We start from the raw sequence: 21680 nt of genomic DNA on the forward strand, positions 1-21680 counted from the left end.
TTCGGCGGTGGACAGGGGTCAGCATTGGCACCCTGACTGGTCTGTGGCTATGCAGCCCCATAAACAACAAACTGCCATGCACTGTGTATTCTGACACCTTTCTAACAGAACCAGCATTAACTTCTTGAGCAATTTGAGCTACAGTAGCTCATCTAATGGATTGGACCACACGGGCCAGTCTTCGCTCCCCATGTGCATCAGTGACCCTTGGCCACCCATGACCCTGTCGCCGGTTTACCACTGTCTTGATAGATACTGACCACTGCAGTTTTGGAGATGCCCTGACCCAGTCATCTAGGCATAACAATTTGGCCCTTGTCAAACTCGCTCAAATCCTTATACTTGCCCATTTTTCCTGCTTCTAACACATCAACTTTAAAGACAAAATGTTTACTTGCTGCCTAATATATTACTAACCGGTGCCGTGATGAAGAGATAATCAGTGTTATTCACTTCACCTGCCAGTGGTCATAATGTTATGCCTGATCGGTGTAAATAAGCACTAACACACACAAGATAAATACGATAACCAACAAAGACAAATGTAATCACAGGGCTTTATGTGCCAAGACAAACACAGGCAACTAAACAAGACAGAGGTGTAAATCATAGGTAACCGTAATAACAAACAAGGATAAGTAACCAAGAAGACAGAACTAAACTGCAATGAAGCACAAGAAACGGAAACACAGAAACAAAAAGACAACTAAACCAAACATAACCCTGACAAGATGTAGACAGGAAAAGTTATAACAAATAAAACTTTAATTTAATTGTCATGTTTTACTGTTTTGTCCATGGTTTTGTTGTCTGGCTTACATGATTTAGTATTTCATGCCTATTCTGAACTGCTGTATGTTATGTATATACAGTATTTACTTGCATATTATGACTGAGGAAGAACCTGGATGCATTTCTGCACAGGAGCTGTTAATTGGTCCCTTAATTTTCAATATATCTGTTTTAAGGAATGGCCTTTGACTTCAGGACTTTTTTTTTTTTTTCCTTCGGTTGCTACAAAAAAACTCATAGAGACACATTTAGGGTGTTTGTTGGATGTGAACATAATTGTCATCCTGAATATGCCTCAGCTCCCTACTGCATAATTTATTTGCCAGGACTCCTTCCTTCCTTGATCTATTTATAAACACCAGTCTTTGTTCATTACTCAACTCTCTTGTGTGCACACACACACACACACACACACACACACACAGAGAGTACAGTATGTCTTTCTCGAAAACATCCAACCTTTTCTTTCTTTCTTTCTTTCTTAAAAATCTTAAAAATCACAGGCTGTAATTAACCACTATAGAGTGCAACAGTGCCCATCCACTTTTTCAGGGGCCTTGGTTCCCATTCATTTTTCCCATGGGTATTTTTAAGAAGCCACACACTTTGATTTAAGGCAAAAAGTATTTGAAAATCAGACAAAAAGACAAAGGTACAGGACTGTGTACTTAAAGGCTTTAAAGGTCAGTCAGCTCTGAGTCAGTAAGGCATGGCCAAAGCCAGCTTATAGTACTTAAACAGCTGTAATTTAGCATTTATTAGACCGAAGCAGTCAAGCAACAAGAGGATCTACATACTATAAGTGTTTTTGTGACTTTTGTAGTTTGATTTTAGTGCTCTGTCATTGCTAGTAAAGTTTGTTTACTGTATTCACGTGGCAAGTCGCGTTTGTTCTCGTTTCGCTCTGAGTCAGTAAGTCGTGGCCTGCTGAACTAATTAACGTTGTATCAAGTGGGTATAAAGCTGTGTAGTATACTGCGGCAGTGGACGTGGCAGCTCTCGTGTGAAGCCCTCATCGTGTGAAGACCAAAGAGTGTAAAGACCAGCGACTCTACCTGCGCGACTCCACGGAGCAAGGACACCGACAAGGCACTTGAGTATTGCTCTTTTCTTTTTCCTTCTTTCCTTCCTCTTTTATACCGTTTGTTCTTGTCTGTCTATCTTGCGACCTGTTTTAGAAATGTGCTTCCAAATTCCCACTATTACTAACACTCGTAAATCGCGTGCCACACGTTGGAGGCAGTGCAATCATAACAACCTGCGTATTTTACCCATGTCATCTATTACATTACTTTCAATTTCTATTGGTCTCTGGTATTGTCAATCTGCTGTAAACAAAGCAAACTTCATTACATCTAATGCTACTCATTCAGGTCTCCATCTCATGGCTCTGACTGAGACATGGATCAAACCAGAGGACACTGCTACACCGGCAGCCCTTTCTTCTAATTTCACTTTCTCTCACACCCCACACCAGATTGGAAGGGGTGGTGGTACTGGTCTACTTGTGTCCAATGAATGGAAGTTCAATCCTTCACCATCTCTCTGTGACAATAGCTCATTTGAATCACATGCATTTACCATCACCTACCCTGCTAAAATCCATGTTGTAGTGCTTTATCGTCCCACAGGTCAGCTAGGTAACTTCTTGGAGGAGATAGATGTGTTACTCTCATCCTTCCCTGAGGATGGTACTCCTCTGCTAGTACTTGGAAATTTCAACATCCATCTAGACAAACCTCAGGCTACTGACTTCCACACTCTGCTTGCCTCATTTGATCTCAAGCGAGTATCTACTACAGCTACCCACAAATCAGGTAACCAATTGGACCTCATCTACACATGCTGCTGCTCCACTGATAATACACTGGTTACTCCACTACACACCTCAGACCATTTCCTCATCACTGTTAACCTCAACCTGACCTCTAACTCAACACACACTCCACCACGTTACTTTTTGGCGAAACCCTCACTCGCTCTCACCCTCCCACCTATCCTCTTTGGTCTCATCCACACTTCTTCCCCCTAATCAGTTCTCATCATTGGACACTAACAATGCTACTGACACTCTTTGCACCACTCTAACATCTTGCTTAGATGACTTCTGCCCCCTCTCATCCAGACCAGCCCGCGCCACTCCCTCTGCCCCCTGGCTATCCGATGTTCTCCGTGAGCATCGGTCTAGACTCAGGGCTGCAGAGAGGAAGTGGCGCAAATCTAAAGATCCTACTGATCTTAGCTTCTATCAGTCACTCCTTTCTTCTTTCTCTATGAATGTCTCCAATGCTAAAACCACATACTATCACAATAAAATTAACAATTCTACTGATTCCCGCACACTTTTCAAAACATTCTCTTCTCTTCTTTGCCCTCCTCCCCTCCCTCCCACATCAGCTCTTACAGCTGATGACTTTGCCACATTCTTCACACATAAAATAACAACCATCAGCGGCCAATTCTCTACAACACATACTGACAATAACATCTTAACGGAAAACACACATATTCTCCTCTCCTTCTCTATGCTCTCTGAGGCAGATGTTTACAAACTCATCCTTTCCAATCACCCTACTACCTGTCCGCTTGACCCTATCCCCACTCATCTTCTTCAGGCCATCTCCTTCTCAATTGTACCTGCACTCACTCACATTATCAATTCTTCTCTTCACACTGGTACATTTTCCACAGCTTTTAAGCCGGCTAGGATTACCCCACTGCTTAAAAAACCTGCTCTGAATCCAGCACTTTTAGAAAACTATAGACCGGTATCCCTTCTTCCATTCATTGCGAAGACACTTGAGAGAGTTGTGTTCAACCAACTGTCTACTTATCTCACACAGAACAACCTCCTTGACAACAACCAGTCTGGCTTCAAGAGTGGCCACTCAACTGAGACAGCCCTGCTCTCAGTTACTGAAGCCCTGAGACTGGCATGAGCAACTTCAAAATCATCAGTACTCATCTTGCTGGATCTGTCTGCTGTTTTTTGACACAGTTAACCACAAGATCCTCCTGTCAACCCTCATGTCGAAGGGCATCTCAGGAACCACACTCCAGTGGTTCAAGTCTTACCTCTTAGGTAGGTCCTTCAGGGTATCTTGGAGAGGTGAGGTGTCCAAGTTGCATCATCTTGCTACTGGGGTACCTCAGGGCTTAGTGCTTGGACCACTTCTCTTCTCCATCAACATGTCATCACTAGGATCTGTCATTCAGGAACATGGTTTTTCCTATCACTGTTATGCTGATGACACACAACTCTACCTCTCATTCCAACCAGATGATCTGACGGTTGCTGGTCGCATCGCAGCCTGCCTGACAGCCATTTCTGCCTGGATGTGAAGGACCACCACCTTCAACTCAACCTTGCAAAAACAGAACTGCTTGTGGTCGGTTCCAACCCGACACTTCATCATAACCTTTCCATTCAACTTGGGTCGTCAACCTTAACTCCTTCCAGGACAGCCAGGAACCTTGGTGTGGTGATGGATGATTGTTTAAGCTTCACAGATCATATCGCTACAACGGCCCGGTCCTGCAGATTTGCCTTCATTAAAAAATAAAGTTCATCCACTCTTCCTAATGTTGGGATCAGTCATCTTTATCGTTTAGACATGCGTTTGCCTCTCTCGCGCGAATTGCTGGGCGGGGCTAAACAGGTAGTGATGTAGAAGCAGGAGTTGATCTTCTTCTGCGGAGGCGGTCTTTAGCCATACTATTACGTAATAAAGTGGCACTTTCAAGAACCTGCCATTTTGGGAGATTGGCTTCAATATAAGCTGTTTTTAGACTAATGAGAAAGTTTTGAGATTTAATGATTTACAGGAATATATGTGTGTGTAAATGTGCAAAGATTTCAAGTCCTCACCTTTATTAATATAGTGCTTTATACAATAAAGATAGTTTCAAAGTAGCTTTACAGTGATTAACAGGAAAATAATGATTCAATGATGCGAACAGAATTCAACTCAAAAAAGCTCAAATAGCTCAAAAAAGCCAATAGTAAACAGTCATTATTCAGTTGAAATCAGTTCAGTGTTGATTTATTTTGATAACTGTGTAAAGTACATCAATTATGAAATGAGTTAAATTTAGCTATAAAGCAGCTCTGCAGAAAACAGTAATGTCATCATCCAGCTCAGTTCAGTTCTCATCCAATAGTGTCAGTGCAGTCAAATCAGTAATATTGCTGAATATTAAGTGTCCCCAACTAAGCAAGCCAGAGATAACAGTGGCAAGAAACCCAAACTCCATCAGGTGACAGAAATGGAGAAAAAATCCTTAGGAGAAACCAGGTTCAGTTCAGGGGCTAGGTCTCCCCTGGCCAACAAACAAACATGGTGTGATTATGATTCAGGCTGCATCACAAGTCAGAATCAGATTGTGAATCTGTAGCATTCAAAGCATATCAGCATATTTAAGTAGTCTCAGAGCATCATCCGCAGTGCTTCATTGGAGTGGACGGGTACTACAGAGCTCTTTCGCTGCGATTTGCATATGGTGATTCTGTAATTGGTGGAGATTTCTTTTCTGAATCATGGGTAAAGTTTTTCACCAGGAATTACTGTCTATTATTATAATGGTTATTAAACAACAGATTCTTAAATGTTTACATTTGGCCACGTTTTTAATTTTTGGTTACATCCTTAAAATACACCATAAATAATACGGCAAACTCAACTATAGACAAATGTAGACATGGATATATTGTTCGGATCACACTAATAAAAGACACAAAAATATTTTCTTTCTATTAGCATCGTAGAATAATCTGAACTGGCATCAGATCAGTCCTGTGAGGTATACAGTTAGAGACACATTTCCCAAAACAGCTTTTTAAAAACCCCACTATGAGTTAGTGACATGCTGTGTGATGTTTTGGTTTATGTATGCCTGTTCATTACTGCAAGATTATATGCATGCATGCTTTTTTCTTACTGTAACTTTCAATCGGCCTCTGTGTTTTATAATTCTGTTTTCTCTGTAGGTTTTATGTGAACACTGTTTCCTATTCATTTCTTTGTTCATGATTTATACATGCATTGCTAATGCTTCAAGCCTGCACTATGTCTGTCCTCCACTACAGTTAAAATCTCCCAAGGTCTTCTTTTGAGGGGTGATATAACTCTTAGGGAAACCGAAAGCCTGTGAGAAAACCCTCCATACTGTTGCTTTGGTACGAATCCTATGGAAGCTTATTTCTGCCATGGAATAAAAATGCTACTTACCTTCAGAATTAAAAGTCAGAATTGTGGGATATAAATTCACAATTACAGAAAAAAGTCAGAAATGTGAGATAAAAAGTCGCAATTAACTTTTTTATTTTTATTCCATGGCGGAAACAAACAAACAATAAAAACAGAACTGTTAGATGTAAACTAAAAATCCTGAGAAGAAAGTTCAGAACTGCGAGATGAAGCACCTCTACAAACTAAGTATGACTCAAATGGCTTAGAAAATGCACAAGGATCCTGTTTATTTTGTGATCATCAGCCTTCTAGATTTAGAAAAAGTTGATGTTAGAAACAAGACACTCGATATACATAATATTCATTACAATAAATGTCTGTATTATCAAAATGCAAATGCTAACAAATTATATCAGATTATAAATTGTCACTGTTTCCTAATAAGATGGGTGGTTTGTGTGATTCACAAGAACATCATTGATTTTGAAAATGATGTAAATAGCTTGAGTCAAAAGGTCATTAACAGAGGTCAAATATTTCCTTAGACCCAAACACAACACATACATTCTTAAAAATAGAGGTTCTTTAAAGGCATTGATGGTTCCATGAAGAATTTTTAACATCCATGGAACCTTTCCAAGGCACAAAAGGTTATTTAATGGAAAAAGTTCTTCAGATTATTAAACTATTCATCACACTAAGAAAAAAAAAAAAAAAAAAGTTATTTTAAGAACTGTTAACATTAAGGTTCTTTAAAATCAAAAATAGTTCTATTGCATTGCTATGAAAACCCCCTTTTGGAACCAATATTTTTAAGAGTGTAGTATAGACGATCTTATCCCAACACTTTTTATCTTGTTTAGAGGCATTTAATATTCATTAGATTGATCAAACTTCAATAGATAAATATTCCAAATTAATTTGGAAGATGTTTAAAGCAAATTTAAGGTATACGTTTTTATAGCAGCATATGTTCCTTGGAAACTGAACCCATGACCTTGCTGTTGCTTGCCTACGGAAACAAAAAAAACAGAAACAAAAAAATTGTATGAGCTCACATGATGAGTTCAATGATCGATGGATCGTATTGAATTAAGTGTCAGGGTAAGTCATGGATACATGCTGCCATGTTGATTCAGGCATCAGTGAATGAAAATCACATTTCAGAGTGATCTCCCAAATACACATGCACAAATCCTTGCCAATAACTAAGCAGCACACTTAGCAGTTTTTTTCTTTGCAACAGATAACACTTAATTTAAGGTCAGAGTACCTGCAAGAGTGGAATGAAAGATTCAATATGCCCTTGACATCCTCCAGGGGTGCATTCAGGACAGGCTCAATTTCTCTTTCTGTCTTTTCTTTTAAATCGTTGCTCCTCTCTCTCTCTAGCTGCTCATAAATCTCAGCAGTTCTCGCTGCAGTGCCAATAACGGTTGCAGACTGAGGTTATAGCAAAAGGTGAAGTCAATATGTTCTGTGCTGTTTTTACCCCCAGTAAGTAGATTGTACCCAATAAAATGAATATGTTCTGCAGCTACGATCATACCTGTATTGTAAAGAACTGTACAGACAGGTTATTATAACATATAGACACCAAAAGCGCATATCCAAACCCAAACTCACACAATGTAAATATAATTGGATTTTAGCATTAACATAATTTAAACTAGGTCAGGGCTCTGTGTGGGCCAGTCAAGTTCTTCCACACCAAACTCATCCAACCATGTATTTATGAATCTGATTTGTGCACTGGGGCACAATTATGCTGGAATAGAAAAGGGCTTTCCCCAAACTGTTCCCCCAAAGTTGGAAGCATAGCATTGTCCAAAATGTCTTGATATGCTGAAACATTATGATTTCCCTTCACTGGAAGTAAGGAGCCTAGACAAACCTCTGAAAAACAGCCCCATATCTTTATCCCTCCTCCACCAAACTTTAAATTTGGCATAATGCAGTCAGGTAGGTAACGTTCTCCTGGCATCCGCCTAACCCAGACTCACCCATCAGACTGCTAAACAGGGAAGCGTGAATTGTCACTTAACAGAACATGTTTCCACTGGCGTGCTTTACACCACTCCATCTGAATCTTTGCATTGTACTTGGTGGTTTGTGGCTTGCATGCAGCTGCTCGGCCATGGAAACCCATTCCATGAAGCTCCCGCCGCACAGTTTTTGTGCTGGTATTAATACCAGTGGAAGTTTGGAACTCTTCAGCAATGGAATCAGCAGGGCATTGGCGACTTTTACGCGCTATGCGCCTCAGCACTCGGTGACCCCGACTTTATGTAGTCTTCTGCTTCGTGGACATTTGTTATTATTATCAATGTTGAATATAAATATAAATATAAATATAAATGTTGTGTAACAATGTAAACGTCTTTACTGAAACTTTTGATCAATTTAATGCATCTTTCCTGAATAAAAGTATTAATCATTTATATAAATAATTTCTTTAAAAAAAAAAAAAAACATACTGACCCAAAATGCTTTAATGATAGTGTATATAATATCAATGATTCTACACTGTAAAAAATATCACCTTGGTTTTATTTAAAAAACTATTTGCATCAGATTTCTAAATATTTTGAACTAATTTGTGTATGACCAAATAGACTTTACAAGTCTTCAACATGCACCCTTAGGTAATTTCAACTCAATTCAAATACTCACAACTCAAATACTTTGTGTAGCAGAAACATAATTCAACTGAGTAAGCACCAATGAAATTAGTTGTAAAAAAAACTCAAGTGAATACACTTTGGTACAACATGCATTAGTTCTATTTCACTATATGTAATAAGCAGTATGCAGTAGAGATGAACCAAAATACTGCCATAAACAGCTCATTGAGTAAAGCATTTCACATTATGCACTGTGTGTACACTGTAAAAATTCAAAAGTTGAGAAAACGTAAATGTTTAAGGCAACCAGCTGCAGGAGATTTTTGCGTTTTCTCAACTTGTCGTAAATTGAACTTGTTATACAAGTTGAGAAAACTCAAAAATCTCCTCCAGCTGGTTTCCTTAAACTTTTAAGTTTTCTCAACTTTAATTTTTTACAGTGTACCTGTTGTCAGCCTAATGTTAGGCTAAGTCCCAACTTAATAGAACATTAAACAATAATAACAAGCCTTCTTCTTTATTTATATTGCTTAAAAACACATGAAGATAAATAAATTCAACATTTTCTTTTCCAATTAAATCCAATGCAAAGCATTCTGGGAACTAGAAATCTTACCCCCAGTAGGTAGATTGTACACAATAAAATTAAGTTGTGACAAAATGTTTATTTAAATATAATATTGAACAAGCAGCAAACATCCTCATTTTGAGTGAGTGCTTCCATTTAGCAAAACTAAAAAAATCCATGACTTTTTTCCAGACAATGAAATAAAGAAAGACAAGATTACAGAAAGATGCGAGCAGCGCATCGCAATGCGTCAAAAGCAAGAAATGCGGTGGATGCAATGTAGCACGATGAGCAAGTAAATGAATACATGCCTTGTAGTATGTCTTGTAGTATACCTGAGGTAATACACGCGGTTGTGAAGCTTCCAACATCAGAACTAATGGATTTGGAAAGTTTGCTTTGATGCTTTCAGTGTAGTCCACCTCAAGCTGTTGTGGTGCAGTGCGAAACAACAACAACAACAGTCAAGCCTTTTGTAGACAACGCTGTTATAAAATTACCCTAATATATGAAATATGAAAAAAAAGATACATTTGTTGCAATATGGAAAAATATGTCATCAGCGTGTGAAAAGGGTTCATTGGATCAGCCAAATCCAGCAGTAAATATTTTAATAAATATAACTTAAATAGTATGTTGGAAATGCACGTCTACAAACCCTTGTCTAGATTACTCAGGACAAGAAGTGCGATATATAATTATACAAAATATGTTTTTGCTACAAATCCAAATTAAGTGAGCTACTCAAATTATCCAAGTAAAAAACAAAGATTTATTTGTAAAAAAAAAAATGATTTTTTTTATGTTACACTTAAAGCCTCAATGATTCATTTTTATCAGTGTATAATGGTACTCTAATCATGTCAAATGTACCTACGTCTGATTATGAGTCCTTTACTTAAACATTTACTTATTTACTTAAAATATTTATAAGCTTAATATAATTATCATCCATGTAAACCTCTAAAAGGCTTTGAAGCCAAATCATGACATCATGAGATTCAGACAGTTCTTGGAATTCCATCTTGTCCTTTGGCATTTCACTTTACGCAGTATCAGTTAATGATAACCAGAGAGCACTTTGTGAATGATCGTCACCGGAAAGGTCATTTTCTGCCCCCGATTTTAATCTTCACCCCAGTACAGCTGCTGGTGAACCTAGTGCTTTCTATAATCCCAGTACACAGGAAATGTCCTTGGTTGTCCTGAGGCTAAATGGACAGTTCAGTTCAATTCCATTAAAACTCTGGCTAGCCTTGATTAAAAAATGAGAATCCCAAACTGGTAAGCACAAAGCAAATGTACAATGAAGGATACTGTAGCTTATTAGGAACTCATATCCATGTCTTATGCTGTGAAATCGAGCGAGATGACTCTTACATTCTTGTTTCATTTTTAGCTGAAATGAAAAAGCAAATTGCAACATTTCTCTATGGCCTTAATCTGTGGATTAGGTCAGCTTTTGCAGTCTGTGAGGGTTGTGTGTATACGTGTATGCGTAAAGATGGGAGGTGCCCCCTGGGTTAAGCGCTAAAGCCGCTTGGCTCAGATGAAAATGGTATTCTGGATGCCAATCATGGCAGGAATTTCAGATTCCAGCAAACATGAGGAGGTCGGTCCACATCTGGACCACGCCTTTCAGTTTGCACAGCACATAAGATCTTTGCTGATTCGGGAAGCAGAAAATATTTTGTCAGCCTTGCTTCTGTGACTATTAGAAGATTTCAGCTTCTGGTATTATTTGAAAGTTTCTGATAAATGAGAATAGCCTGTCCATAAATAACGTTGACTGGCCTTGTAAAAAAAAAGGAGTGTGCTTAATTGTATTGAATGTGCACTTGTAGTGTACTTCAAATCTTAAAGTATATTAAAAAAACTGTACTTGCAGTATTTTATTAATGAAATAAATAGCCACTTAAGTATACTAAATGAGAGTACACTTCATGTTTCTTAACGCACTTAAGTATACTTTTAAAAAATGCACTTTGCATTTATGTCAGATCTTATTGCCTAGTTTCAATAGAACTATATTTGAGATTGCCATAAATGCTTGTCAGTGCATTCGGCAGTACGCTTCATATTTCAATGACACTAGAAGTAATTATGAAATAATACATAGATGTACTTAAGTCCTACTTGCGTTGGTCAAAAAAGTACTCAAGTTCAAATAATTGTATTAAATATACATTTAAACTATAGTACAGTACATTTTCATTTAATATGCAATTAAGTATCCAAAAACATTACATTCAGTTCATACTCAAGTATGTTCTTTTAAAGTATATTATTTCTTTAAGAAGTAGCCTACTCTTTTTAAAAGACTTCTTAAGTGTACTTTTTTTTCTTTTTTTTTTTTACAAGGGTGCAATTGATCAATATGAGGAAATATTAGCATTGTCAAACATAATTAACATTCTTATTTTTCTAAGACTAAACATCTTCACATAATTACCAGAGCATTTGCCAAATATTATTAAAGACCCCTAAATTGTGTTAACTCATTATTTTGAGGTATTTGATGCCTAATTGGGTGAAATGGTGCAGTGACTGTGAAATATAATGCAGTTTTCAATTGATATTTTGGGCTCTTCCTAGAGAGAGATATTTAACTTTTTTCTTTTTTAATTTTTAATTTGAGCTTTTTCTAAAAAACTAAGACCATGGACATGCAAACAAACAGCATTATACTTTTTTTTTACAAGGATTTAGGCAAACATACAATATTTTTTTTTGTTTTTTTCTCCAGCCATGATATTAGAACCATATCCAGAAATATGTCTTTACACTTCAAAAATATAGACAGATATGAGAGCAGATTCCTTAATCACAGAGAAATCTTCAGAGTTCAGAAACATTTTCTGGGGCTACTGATGCTAAAAATAGCAGAAATGCCGCACTTAAATGCTTTTAGGAGAAAAAGTGCCAGTCTCAGTAGAGATTCACTGCATGAATACAGCCAAGCCAGCATGTTCTGATACTTCTCAAAATCTCCTCTTCTTCACTCTGGACCTTGGTACCACATATCTGTAGAAGGTTCTTTGATTCATGTTTTTTTTTCTCTGATTCTCTCTGTCTCTCTTATTTAGTTTAAATAGCATATTTATTTGGTAGAACATTTGTCAATTTTTAATACATTTAATTAAAAATCAGCATTTTAAATTATAAAATTCAAATTTAAGAACATTTCAGTACACATTCCTCCTTATGTTTTAAAGACTTGAGCTGCATGAACTCCGCTTGATCTGATAATCAAGTTATTCATATAGATATATTTATTATTCATTATATTTATTATTATTCAAGTGAGGTTTCTTTCTTTAAACTTGTTCAAAACTTTTATATTTCTAGGTTTAAATTAGATTTTGAATTCAATGTGGTTTTATACTTTTAGACTCTACTGTACATGCACATATGATATATTTTACATGTTTATAAAAACATTTAATGCTTGTTCCGAAGCCCCATATTTCTATACATACTTTGTTCTCCCCAGCTTCACACAGTAGCTTTTATCCATCAATGTTTCTTTTTTCCCCCCTCTCTGACTCTGAGCAGATCCGTAAGTGCATTCTATCATTTATGTGTCCAACCATTTGTGTTCCTTGTTCCTGTGTGCACTTTCTCACCATCCTGCACTTTGGAAAAAAACCTTTAAAATCTCCCATACCTTAATTTATTCTCTGTATTTATAGAAAGCTCTCAGAAAGGAAGACTCAGTGGAGTTTACCTCTGAGGTCAGAAGGAAAGTGTGTATAAAAGACAGCAGAAAGCAAGATTTCTACATCACTTACTCTCACAAGCATTCCAGAACCTGTAGCATGACATAGAGCCTGTAAAAGCCTTTGGCAATTATTCCTTACATGGCTTTTGCCTCCATAAGTATTTCATCACATATAGAAACATTATGGTAGAACGTCGAGGTGTTTGATTGATGTTTTTCATGAAATGACAGAGTTAAAATATCGAACCCAGTTTTCTAGAAAAGAAAGGCAAAACTCGGTTCACATGGTTCAGTTAACATTAGTTAATTCATTAGGTATCCTGAATGAACAAAAAACAATTTTAAATAAACAAATGATATGTATACAATGTAGGGGTATGTACATAAATACAAATACATGCAATGTAATGGTGCATGTATTTGTCTCGAACCGCCACGGTACAGACATCACGGTTCGGTGCATACAGTCAGATGACGAATACAGTCAGTCAGAGGCGATCCACACTCCAATCCAGAAGGGGGCGCACGCAGTAATGCAACACTGTTTGCTAACTGCCACAACAGGAAAAAGAGCAGAAGAAGAAGAGATGATCTATGCACCAACCCAAAATGAGAATGGCGACTAAAGTGCTTGCTAGTAGCCTATACAGTGAGTTTCGATTAATTTTTGTGAGGCGCTCCACAAACTTCATGGAAAGGAAACCGGGACAGTAGAAAGTGGCATTGTTTTTGTTTTCTTTATTTTACAAAAGCACCATGTTTTGTTTTTATTGTGAGTGTTTCAAATGATGTCTTACTCTTATCTGTATGACCATAAATGATTGAGTTTTATAATGAGGCAAAATCATTTGGCATTGTGCAGACCAACATGCTAACACAAATCAGATGACTATCATCCAGATGTGCCAATCACCGGAGCTAGGCAAAAAAACACTACAGAAATGCCAAAACTAATCTTTGCACAAGTTTTATTTTTCATTATTCTATTTATTTTGTACTTTTGTAACACAAGAGTTGCTTTTCAGTTTTGTAGCTGATTGTGACCAAATACCTTTTGTTTTTTATCAGCCCTACAAAAAATATGACCTATGCAAGAATGCATTCTGTTTACTGCTTAGAGCTTAATACACTAAAGGAGGCTGTACTGTACCAACTACTTCAGAGGAGACTAAATGCCACTAGGTGGGACAACCTAATTAGCACTGCTGTCTGTTCAAAATAAATGAAAATAGCCTAGCACTGGGGATTTGTAGCTTTTTCCTGTTGTACCACACTCGTATCGAACCGTGATTTTATCATATAAAATTATAATTATGTTTAATTATGTTTATAATTATAATAATTTTTAAAGTGCATTTTAAAATATTTAAAAAAATAATTTAATTATTTCATATAAGCTATTGGCATTTTTGTAAAGTTTTACCAGAAAATAAAATCCTAAACCATTTTTTTTTTTTTTTTTACAATATTTATTCATGTATGTTAATAATTTAAAAATATACTATTGTTCATAGCTGTCACATTGTCGGCAAGGGAAGTGGAGCAGAGGATCTAAATTGCAGCAGTTGTAGTTTATTTACAAAGACAAAGAAGGACATCCAGAATACAAAAATCAGTGTGACAGCTTCAAACATGTAAAGGCAATACGGGACAAAGAGAATAACAAAAAATTAAATACATGGGCTTAAATACATGGCTAAACGAGGAACCAAACAAGACTCAGGTGAACATAATCAATTAACCAATGAGTAACTATAGAAACCAACTAGAAACTGTAACAAAGGGAACAGGAACTAAACACAATAAGGGAACATGGGAACCAAAGGAAAAACAATATAAGAGTCTACACATAGAACTTAAACATTACAGTATACTCACCCTCTCAAAAGGATCCTCGCACTGTAACAGATGGTCTAACAGTGAAGGGAGGGATGTAGTTTTGGTGGTGGACAGGGACCTGGAGGAGCCGGTTAAGGGAGAGATCAAGGAGGAGATGATGGATGGAGGAGCCTGGTGAGCGACCCAGGGCAGTGTTCAAATGAAGGCCCACGGTGGAACCAATGGAGGAAGGAGCCAGGGTGAAGCCTCGGCAGTGAGTCCTGCTGGAACCAAGGGGACTTCGGATGGAGGTGGAGACAAAAACCCAGGGTGAAGCCGATAGACAGTAGGGCCAAGGAGGAACTGCGCACTCACGGGACAACCAGGGCGGAGCCGGTGTGAGTGAAGACAACGGTGGAGCCAGAAGGAAGGAGGAGCCCGGTGGAGCGACGAGATGTATCCAGAGGCCAGAAGTCTGTGGCGCAACCAGGGTGATGACTGACCAAGGCATAGCCAGAGGGGCGAAGGATCGCGGTGAAGCCTGAGGGATGACGGACCATGGTGGAGCCGAGGGAGCGTGGAGACAATAGGTCGACAGGCCTGAGGTGGAGCTAGGGGATTCTCACATCAAGGTGGAGCTGGATACTGGTTGGATGGGGCCACCAAATGAGAAGCCAAGTGGCTAAAGGGAGCCAGCAGGGGTGGTACCAAGGAACTGTATGGAATCAGCAGAGGAGGATTGAGTGGGAGGCTGGGCAGGACCAACGCAATGAAGGAAACTTGAGGTTGGGTGTGACCAATGGCAATGATTGAGACTTGGGGCTGGGCAGGACCAGCAGCAACAAAGGAGACTTGGGCAGCTCCAGCAGTGGAGACAGGACTTCAAAGTAGGAGGGAATCAGGGAATTCAGGAACTTATACAAGGACTCCCTCAGGGATGAACATAGATACTGGCTCACACACCTGCATGGTCAAATTCGGCTGGCTTTGGGTCTGCAGCGGGCTGTGGCTCTGGGTCCTATCCGGGCATGGCATGGTTGGTATTCTCGGGCAAGGGGTATGAAGGCTGCTGCTAGATCCATGTGTGGTCCTGTATTTTATCACGGTGCAGGCAAGGGAAGAGGAGCTAAGGATCTAAACTGCAGCAGTTTCAAAGACAAAGGTCAAATAAGGCAATCCAGAAGGCAAAATCATCATAACATCTTCACACATGTAAAGACAATACAGGACATTGAGAAGAACCAAAGTGAGGGCTTAAATCACCATCTAAAACAAATACTAGCAACAAGCTGTGCTGCTTTTTTTCAGCATTTAAGGGCAAAAATAGGAATATCTCTAGTTTTCAGACTTGCAAATTAGCAACCAGCCAGAACAGATTATCAACAGCATAGCAACACCTTTACAACCATACAGAACACCCTAGCAACCACATAACAACACGTTTTAAAACCACTCTGCAACCTTAGCAATGACCTAGCAACCAGCCATTACACCCTTGCACAAACACTATTCGCATTTTCCTAAAAAAAAAAAAAAATCCGCATTACAGCTCTTTTTGGTAGTGAATTCTCAAGAAAAACATCCACCTGAGAATGAAACTCTTATTACACTTATTAACACTTATTTCTGATATGAACACAGTTTGACATGGTGATGTCATAGAAAATGCAACAGAAAGCATGGTAAAGGTAAGCAAAGGCAAATCCTGATCACTGCATTGTGAATATAATGGTGAGGCACAGGCAGCCTGTGGATACACAGTGGAGAGAGAAGCAGAGAGACGACATGCAGTGTGAGTGTTTGAGAGAAAAAAAAAAGTGCTCTTAAGCATTCCATCATTTACGTCCCTGCAGCCTCTCTGTCCCCCCAACCCCTCCTCCTAGAGAGAGAGAGAGAGTCAATACGCAAGGCAGCAAACGGCAAGAGAGGACTCCAGTCTGCTGAAGCACAGCACTGCTCGCTTTCTTGAGAGGAGAGAGGCAGAGAACCACTAGCCTTCTCCTCCATCCGTGTGTGTGCTCGCGTGAGGCTGGTGGACACAGCAGCAGTGTTAGCATTAGCAGGGGATCTGTGCTCGATCTTCCAAAATGCTCAACAACCTCACTGAATGCGAAGAGGGAGATGGGGGACCCAACAGTCAGGGTGAGTGGTCTGATCCTGCAATTGGGAGTGTGTGTGTGTGTGTGTGTGCGCAGATGATGAGCAAATGTGCCTTTTTACCGGTCACTGGTTATGATACCAGTTCAAGCTGTAGTGTGTGTGTAATAGAGACCAATCATGCACCAATGACTAATAGCTGCTTGTGAGTGTGTGTGGGGGAGATACAAGACAGTATACGAGTGCAAATAATCTTGTACTATCATAATCAATGATGCTTGTGTGTGTGTGTGTTTGTGTGTGTGTGTGTGTGTAAAGAAAAAGAAGAGAGGAAAGCTTTGAAGGAATGATATAATTGGGAATTCTTGAGTGTGTGTGTGTTGGTGTGTATGCAGCTTTGGCAAAGGCTCGTGCTGCAAGGTTGCTGTGAGGAGAATGATAATGCTTTCTGTTTCTGTCTGAGGAAGTACAGACAGCAGTGTGTGTGTGTGGATGGTCCAGTGTTGTCACCTCCTTGCACTCTAAGAAAAGTCAGTAAAGAAAGGCCTAATGTACAGTATTAATATAAAGGAATTTTTTCACAGGTGTTTATTTTGAATGTTGCAGTGCTTTTTGTTGTGTTGTAGGGTTAAAATTAACAAATGGTCCTGGCAAAAATTTACCAGTACCTTACTTCCATTTTTACCTCAGTTCTTTTTTTTTTTTTGCAATGTAACGGTCGACACAACCTGCCTCAATCAAGCTCTTTCTCTGTCTATCTGTTTGTTGCTTAATCTTATTTTGTTTCCACAGGCAGTGGATTTGGCTCCCTGTGTCTTAGATCCTCGAGAATAATTGGAATAATTGGAGCGTCTTAACAAAAGCAGACCTTTGGTGCATTTCATGTCGTAACCTCTTAAAAAGGGAAAGGGGGTCTCAGATGCAAGATCTCAGTTTCTAAAAGAGCTTCGTGCCTACAGGTACAGCTGCAGCCTGTGAGGAGGAATTAAATGAGCTTGTACCTGACCTCCTCTCACATGCATTCTTATCAACCCCCTGCAGTACAGCAGAAACTGCACTCATTATGAGTGACGAAACGTTTTGTGCATGCGTGTGTATTATGCACTCGTATGTTACAAATGGCATCTGTTGAGGCAATTAAACGAACAGCTCCCTTATTAAATGCACCGTAGTACAAGTGTCATGATCGGATTGCAGTGGTTCTAGCAGAGACTCTGTCCGTGGTGCTGAAATTGATGCTGATTGAGCTGCTGGTATCAGCGGAGCTCTCCGCGGTTCTGAAACAGTCTGTGATTGCATGCATTATGAATGCACATCCATTCTGGGCCCTCTGTAACTGACGGACTGATCTGTTTTGTGTAGACATGAGTGGTGCTGGCTGCAGACTGCTGCATTATAGCTTTTGCTTCTTTTCAAAGGGTCTCTCTCTCTTCCTCTCTCTCTCTCTGCTTCGCTTCCTTCAAAGTCCAATGCTGCCCTGAATTTTCTCTCTCTCTTCCTCCCATCAGGGGGTAGGGACAGTACTGCAGTGGTGCTAATGCCTATTTGGTCATAAAATTTCATACTTGGTAGCCCACCAGATAAAACTGTCCCAAAACAGTCTTTTTCTGTCATTCTCATTTTCAGAGGAATACAAAGCAGACACAGTTCTCTCTTAAATTTAAACTCAAATCCAAAACGACTTAAACTCAAACTCACATCCAATATTGTTAATTAAATTCAAGTAGTTACATTTAAATAACTTTATATATAATAAATACCAAGTACCACTTCATTGAAACCGTGGTTGGTTGTTTAAAATGGAACTCACTATGTTAACTTGTGTAAGTAAGAAAGAAAGAAAGAACAATTATTTCAACCTTTTACTTATTAAACAAAACTTTAAAATAAAAACATTTTTTGTACCTGACTAATGCGCTTCGGGTGACCCGAGTTCGAGTCCCGACTCGTGGTCCTTTCCCGATCCCGCCCCCCTCTCTCTCTTCCACTTCGCTTCCTGTCTAATCACTGTCCTATCATAATAAAGGCAAAAATGCCAAAAATAAATCTTTAAAAAAAAAAAAGAAAGAAAAGCTATACATCAAAAAGCATAATTTTCTTGCAATCAAATTGACATAGAAATCATGGTTCGTTGTAAATAGGGGCTTTCACACCGGAGGAACCTTTTCATAGTTCCTAGAACTATTGGGTGAAGTACCCAGATTTTGCCATGTTCGCACCGCAGGAACTAGGAATGATTTTAATTCTAGGAACCCCTTTTGAGGGAACTAAATTAGCTCCTACTTCAGAGAAGGGTCTAAACCAGCACTGCGAGTGACGTGTCAGTGACGTGAGTGTACGTTGATTGGTCAAACGCATGTCAAAATCCGGCACCCGGCATTTTTAAAAAGCCGTGTGAACATATTTACTTCACAAACATGGAAAACTGTGATAACAGCATTTACCTGTTGTCTGCAGGGTTGTGTTCTTTTCTCCGCCTCGATGATATGTAATACTGAAAGTTGTCATAGGAGATTTCGTCTCTTAGCCCCACTTTTTGCTCTTTCAGTCGCGTAAATTATATGTTTACATTCCATCTCCATTATCACAAAATCCACGACACACAGCAAACTCAGCTCCGATCACGGTGTCTTCCATCCACCGGTTTTTAGCGTTTGTAAAAGCCGCGCTTAAAGGCACCGCTGTCAGCCGCTTCACAGTTCCTATTCCCGGTGAGAATGCAACCAGCAAAATGGCCCGGGGGAGAAATTAGTTCTCTGGGAACTAGCCTAGTGGCTAGTTCCTATAACTGAGTTCCTATAACTATTCAGTGCGAAAGCCCCTAATATGTTATTTTCTCAACACTATATGACAGCATCTCAAATCTTAAAATTCAAAGATTGACAGCTGTACTTTCAGTGGAGAGAATATCATTCTTTTGTGTAATGATTTGTCAGTTAACACCTAAGCTGCACTGTGTGAAATGCTGAATTCTCTTGTGGACAGCTAGGTTTGATAAACATACTATCATCATGTCGTTACCAGTATCAAACTTAAGCATTTTCACTGACAATGTTCATTACATAATGACAGTCACTATGACAGTGCAGTTACATCACTCAGAAAGTAGCCGGACACCCTAGGTGTTTTCTCTCAGTGGATAATGAGGTTTGGGATTTCTGATTGCATTATGGCACTGGTGATCTTTTGGCATTTGTTAGCAAGGAAGAAGGCTGGACTAGATTAGTTGAGAAATTGGATTCAAGGCAGAAGGAAATTGATTGTTGATTGACTTTTGAGGCACTACATAAAGAGCCTATCACATCACAGCTCCAAACTATACACAATTATGAAATGTGTCAAAGATATCATTGGTCTAAGAGGTTTTATTATACAAAAAATATTACTGTTGTTAATTAGAGATGGGTGGATTCATTTCATATACTGCGTTTTGATTACCATAAGCAATGTAAAAAGAGGAGCACAGAAAGATATATACAGTAAAAATATACAGTATCTCACAGAAGTGAGTACACCCCTCACATTTTTGTAAATATTTTATTATATCTTTTCATGTGACAACACTGAAGAAATGACACTTTGCTACAATGTAAAGTAGTAAGTGTACAGCTTGTATAACAGTGTAAATTTGCTGTCCCCTCAAAATAACTCAACACACAGCCATTAATGTCTAAACCGCTGTCCACAAAAGTGAGTACACCCCTAAGTGAAAATGTCTAAATTGGGCCCAAAGTGTCAATATTTTGTGTGGCCACCATTATTTTCCATCACTGCCTTAACCCTCTTGGGCATGGAGTTTACCAGAGCTTCACAGGTTGCCACTGGAGTCCTCTTCCACTCCTCCATGACGACATCACGGAGCTGGTGGATGTTAGAGACCTTGCGCTCCTCCACCTTCCGTTTGAGGATGCCCCACAGATGCTCAATAGGGTTTAGGTACCCTCAGCTTCTTTAGCAAGGCAGTGGTCATCTTGGAGGTGTGTTTGGGGTCGTTATTATGTTGGAATGCTGCCCTGTGGCCCAGTCTCTGAAGGGAGGGGATCATGCTCTGCTTCAGTATGTCACAGTACATGTTGCCATTCATGGTTCCCTCAATGAACTGTAGCTCCCCAGTGCCGGCAGCACTCATGCAGCCCCAGACCATGACACTCCCACCACCATGCTTGACTGTAGGTAAGACACACTTGTCTTTGTATTCCTCACCTGGTTGCCGCCACACACGCTTGACACCATCTGAACCAAATAAGTTTATCTTGGTCTCATCAGACCACAGGACATGGTTCCAGTAATCCATGTCCTTAGTCTGCTTGTCTTCAGCAAACTGTTTGCGGGCTTTCTTGTGCATCATCTTTAGAAGAGGCTTCCTTCTGGGACGACAGCCATGCAGACCAATTTGATGCAGTGTGCGGTGTATGTCTGAGCACTGACAGGCTGACCCCCCACCCCTTCAACCTCTGCAGCAATGCTGGCAGCACTCATACATCTATTTCCCAAACACAACCTCTGGATATGACACTGAGCACGTGCACTAAACTTCTTTGGTCGACCATGGAGAGGCCTGTTCTGAGAGGAACCTGTCCTGTTAAACCGCTGTATGGTTTTGGCCACCGTGCTGCAGCTCAGTTTCAGGGTCTTGGCAATCTTCTTATAGTCTACGCCATCTTTATGTAGAGCAACAATTCTTATTTTCAGATCCTCAGAGAGTTCTTTGCCATGAGGTGCCATGTTGAACTTCCAGTGACCAGTATGAGAGAGTGAGAGCGATAACACCAAATTTAACACACCTGCTCCCCATTCACACCTGAGACCTTGTAACACTAATGAGTCACATGAGGGAAGAAATAGAGAAAATGGCTAATTGGGCCCAATTT

The 21680-nt window shown here is 39.4% G+C and overlaps 1 protein-coding gene across 1 annotated transcript in view; it reads left to right on the forward strand.

Moving 5' to 3' along the window:
* Window positions 1–16599: 16599 nt before the first annotated feature.
* The window catches only part of LOC127517277 (solute carrier family 12 member 5-like), a 72049-nt gene continuing 66968 nt past the window's right edge, over window positions 16600–21680 (forward strand). Inside the window, exon 1 of the mRNA XM_051902646.1 lies at window positions 16600–16854. Coding sequence (XP_051758606.1) covers window positions 16800–16854 — 55 coding nt within the window. The 5' untranslated portion in view covers window positions 16600–16799. The remainder of the gene's footprint in view (window positions 16855–21680) is intronic.

The sequence above is a fragment of the Ctenopharyngodon idella genome, chromosome 8, assembly GCF_019924925.1.
Source record: "Ctenopharyngodon idella isolate HZGC_01 chromosome 8, HZGC01, whole genome shotgun sequence".
Taxonomy (NCBI): Eukaryota; Metazoa; Chordata; class Actinopteri; order Cypriniformes; family Xenocyprididae; genus Ctenopharyngodon; species Ctenopharyngodon idella.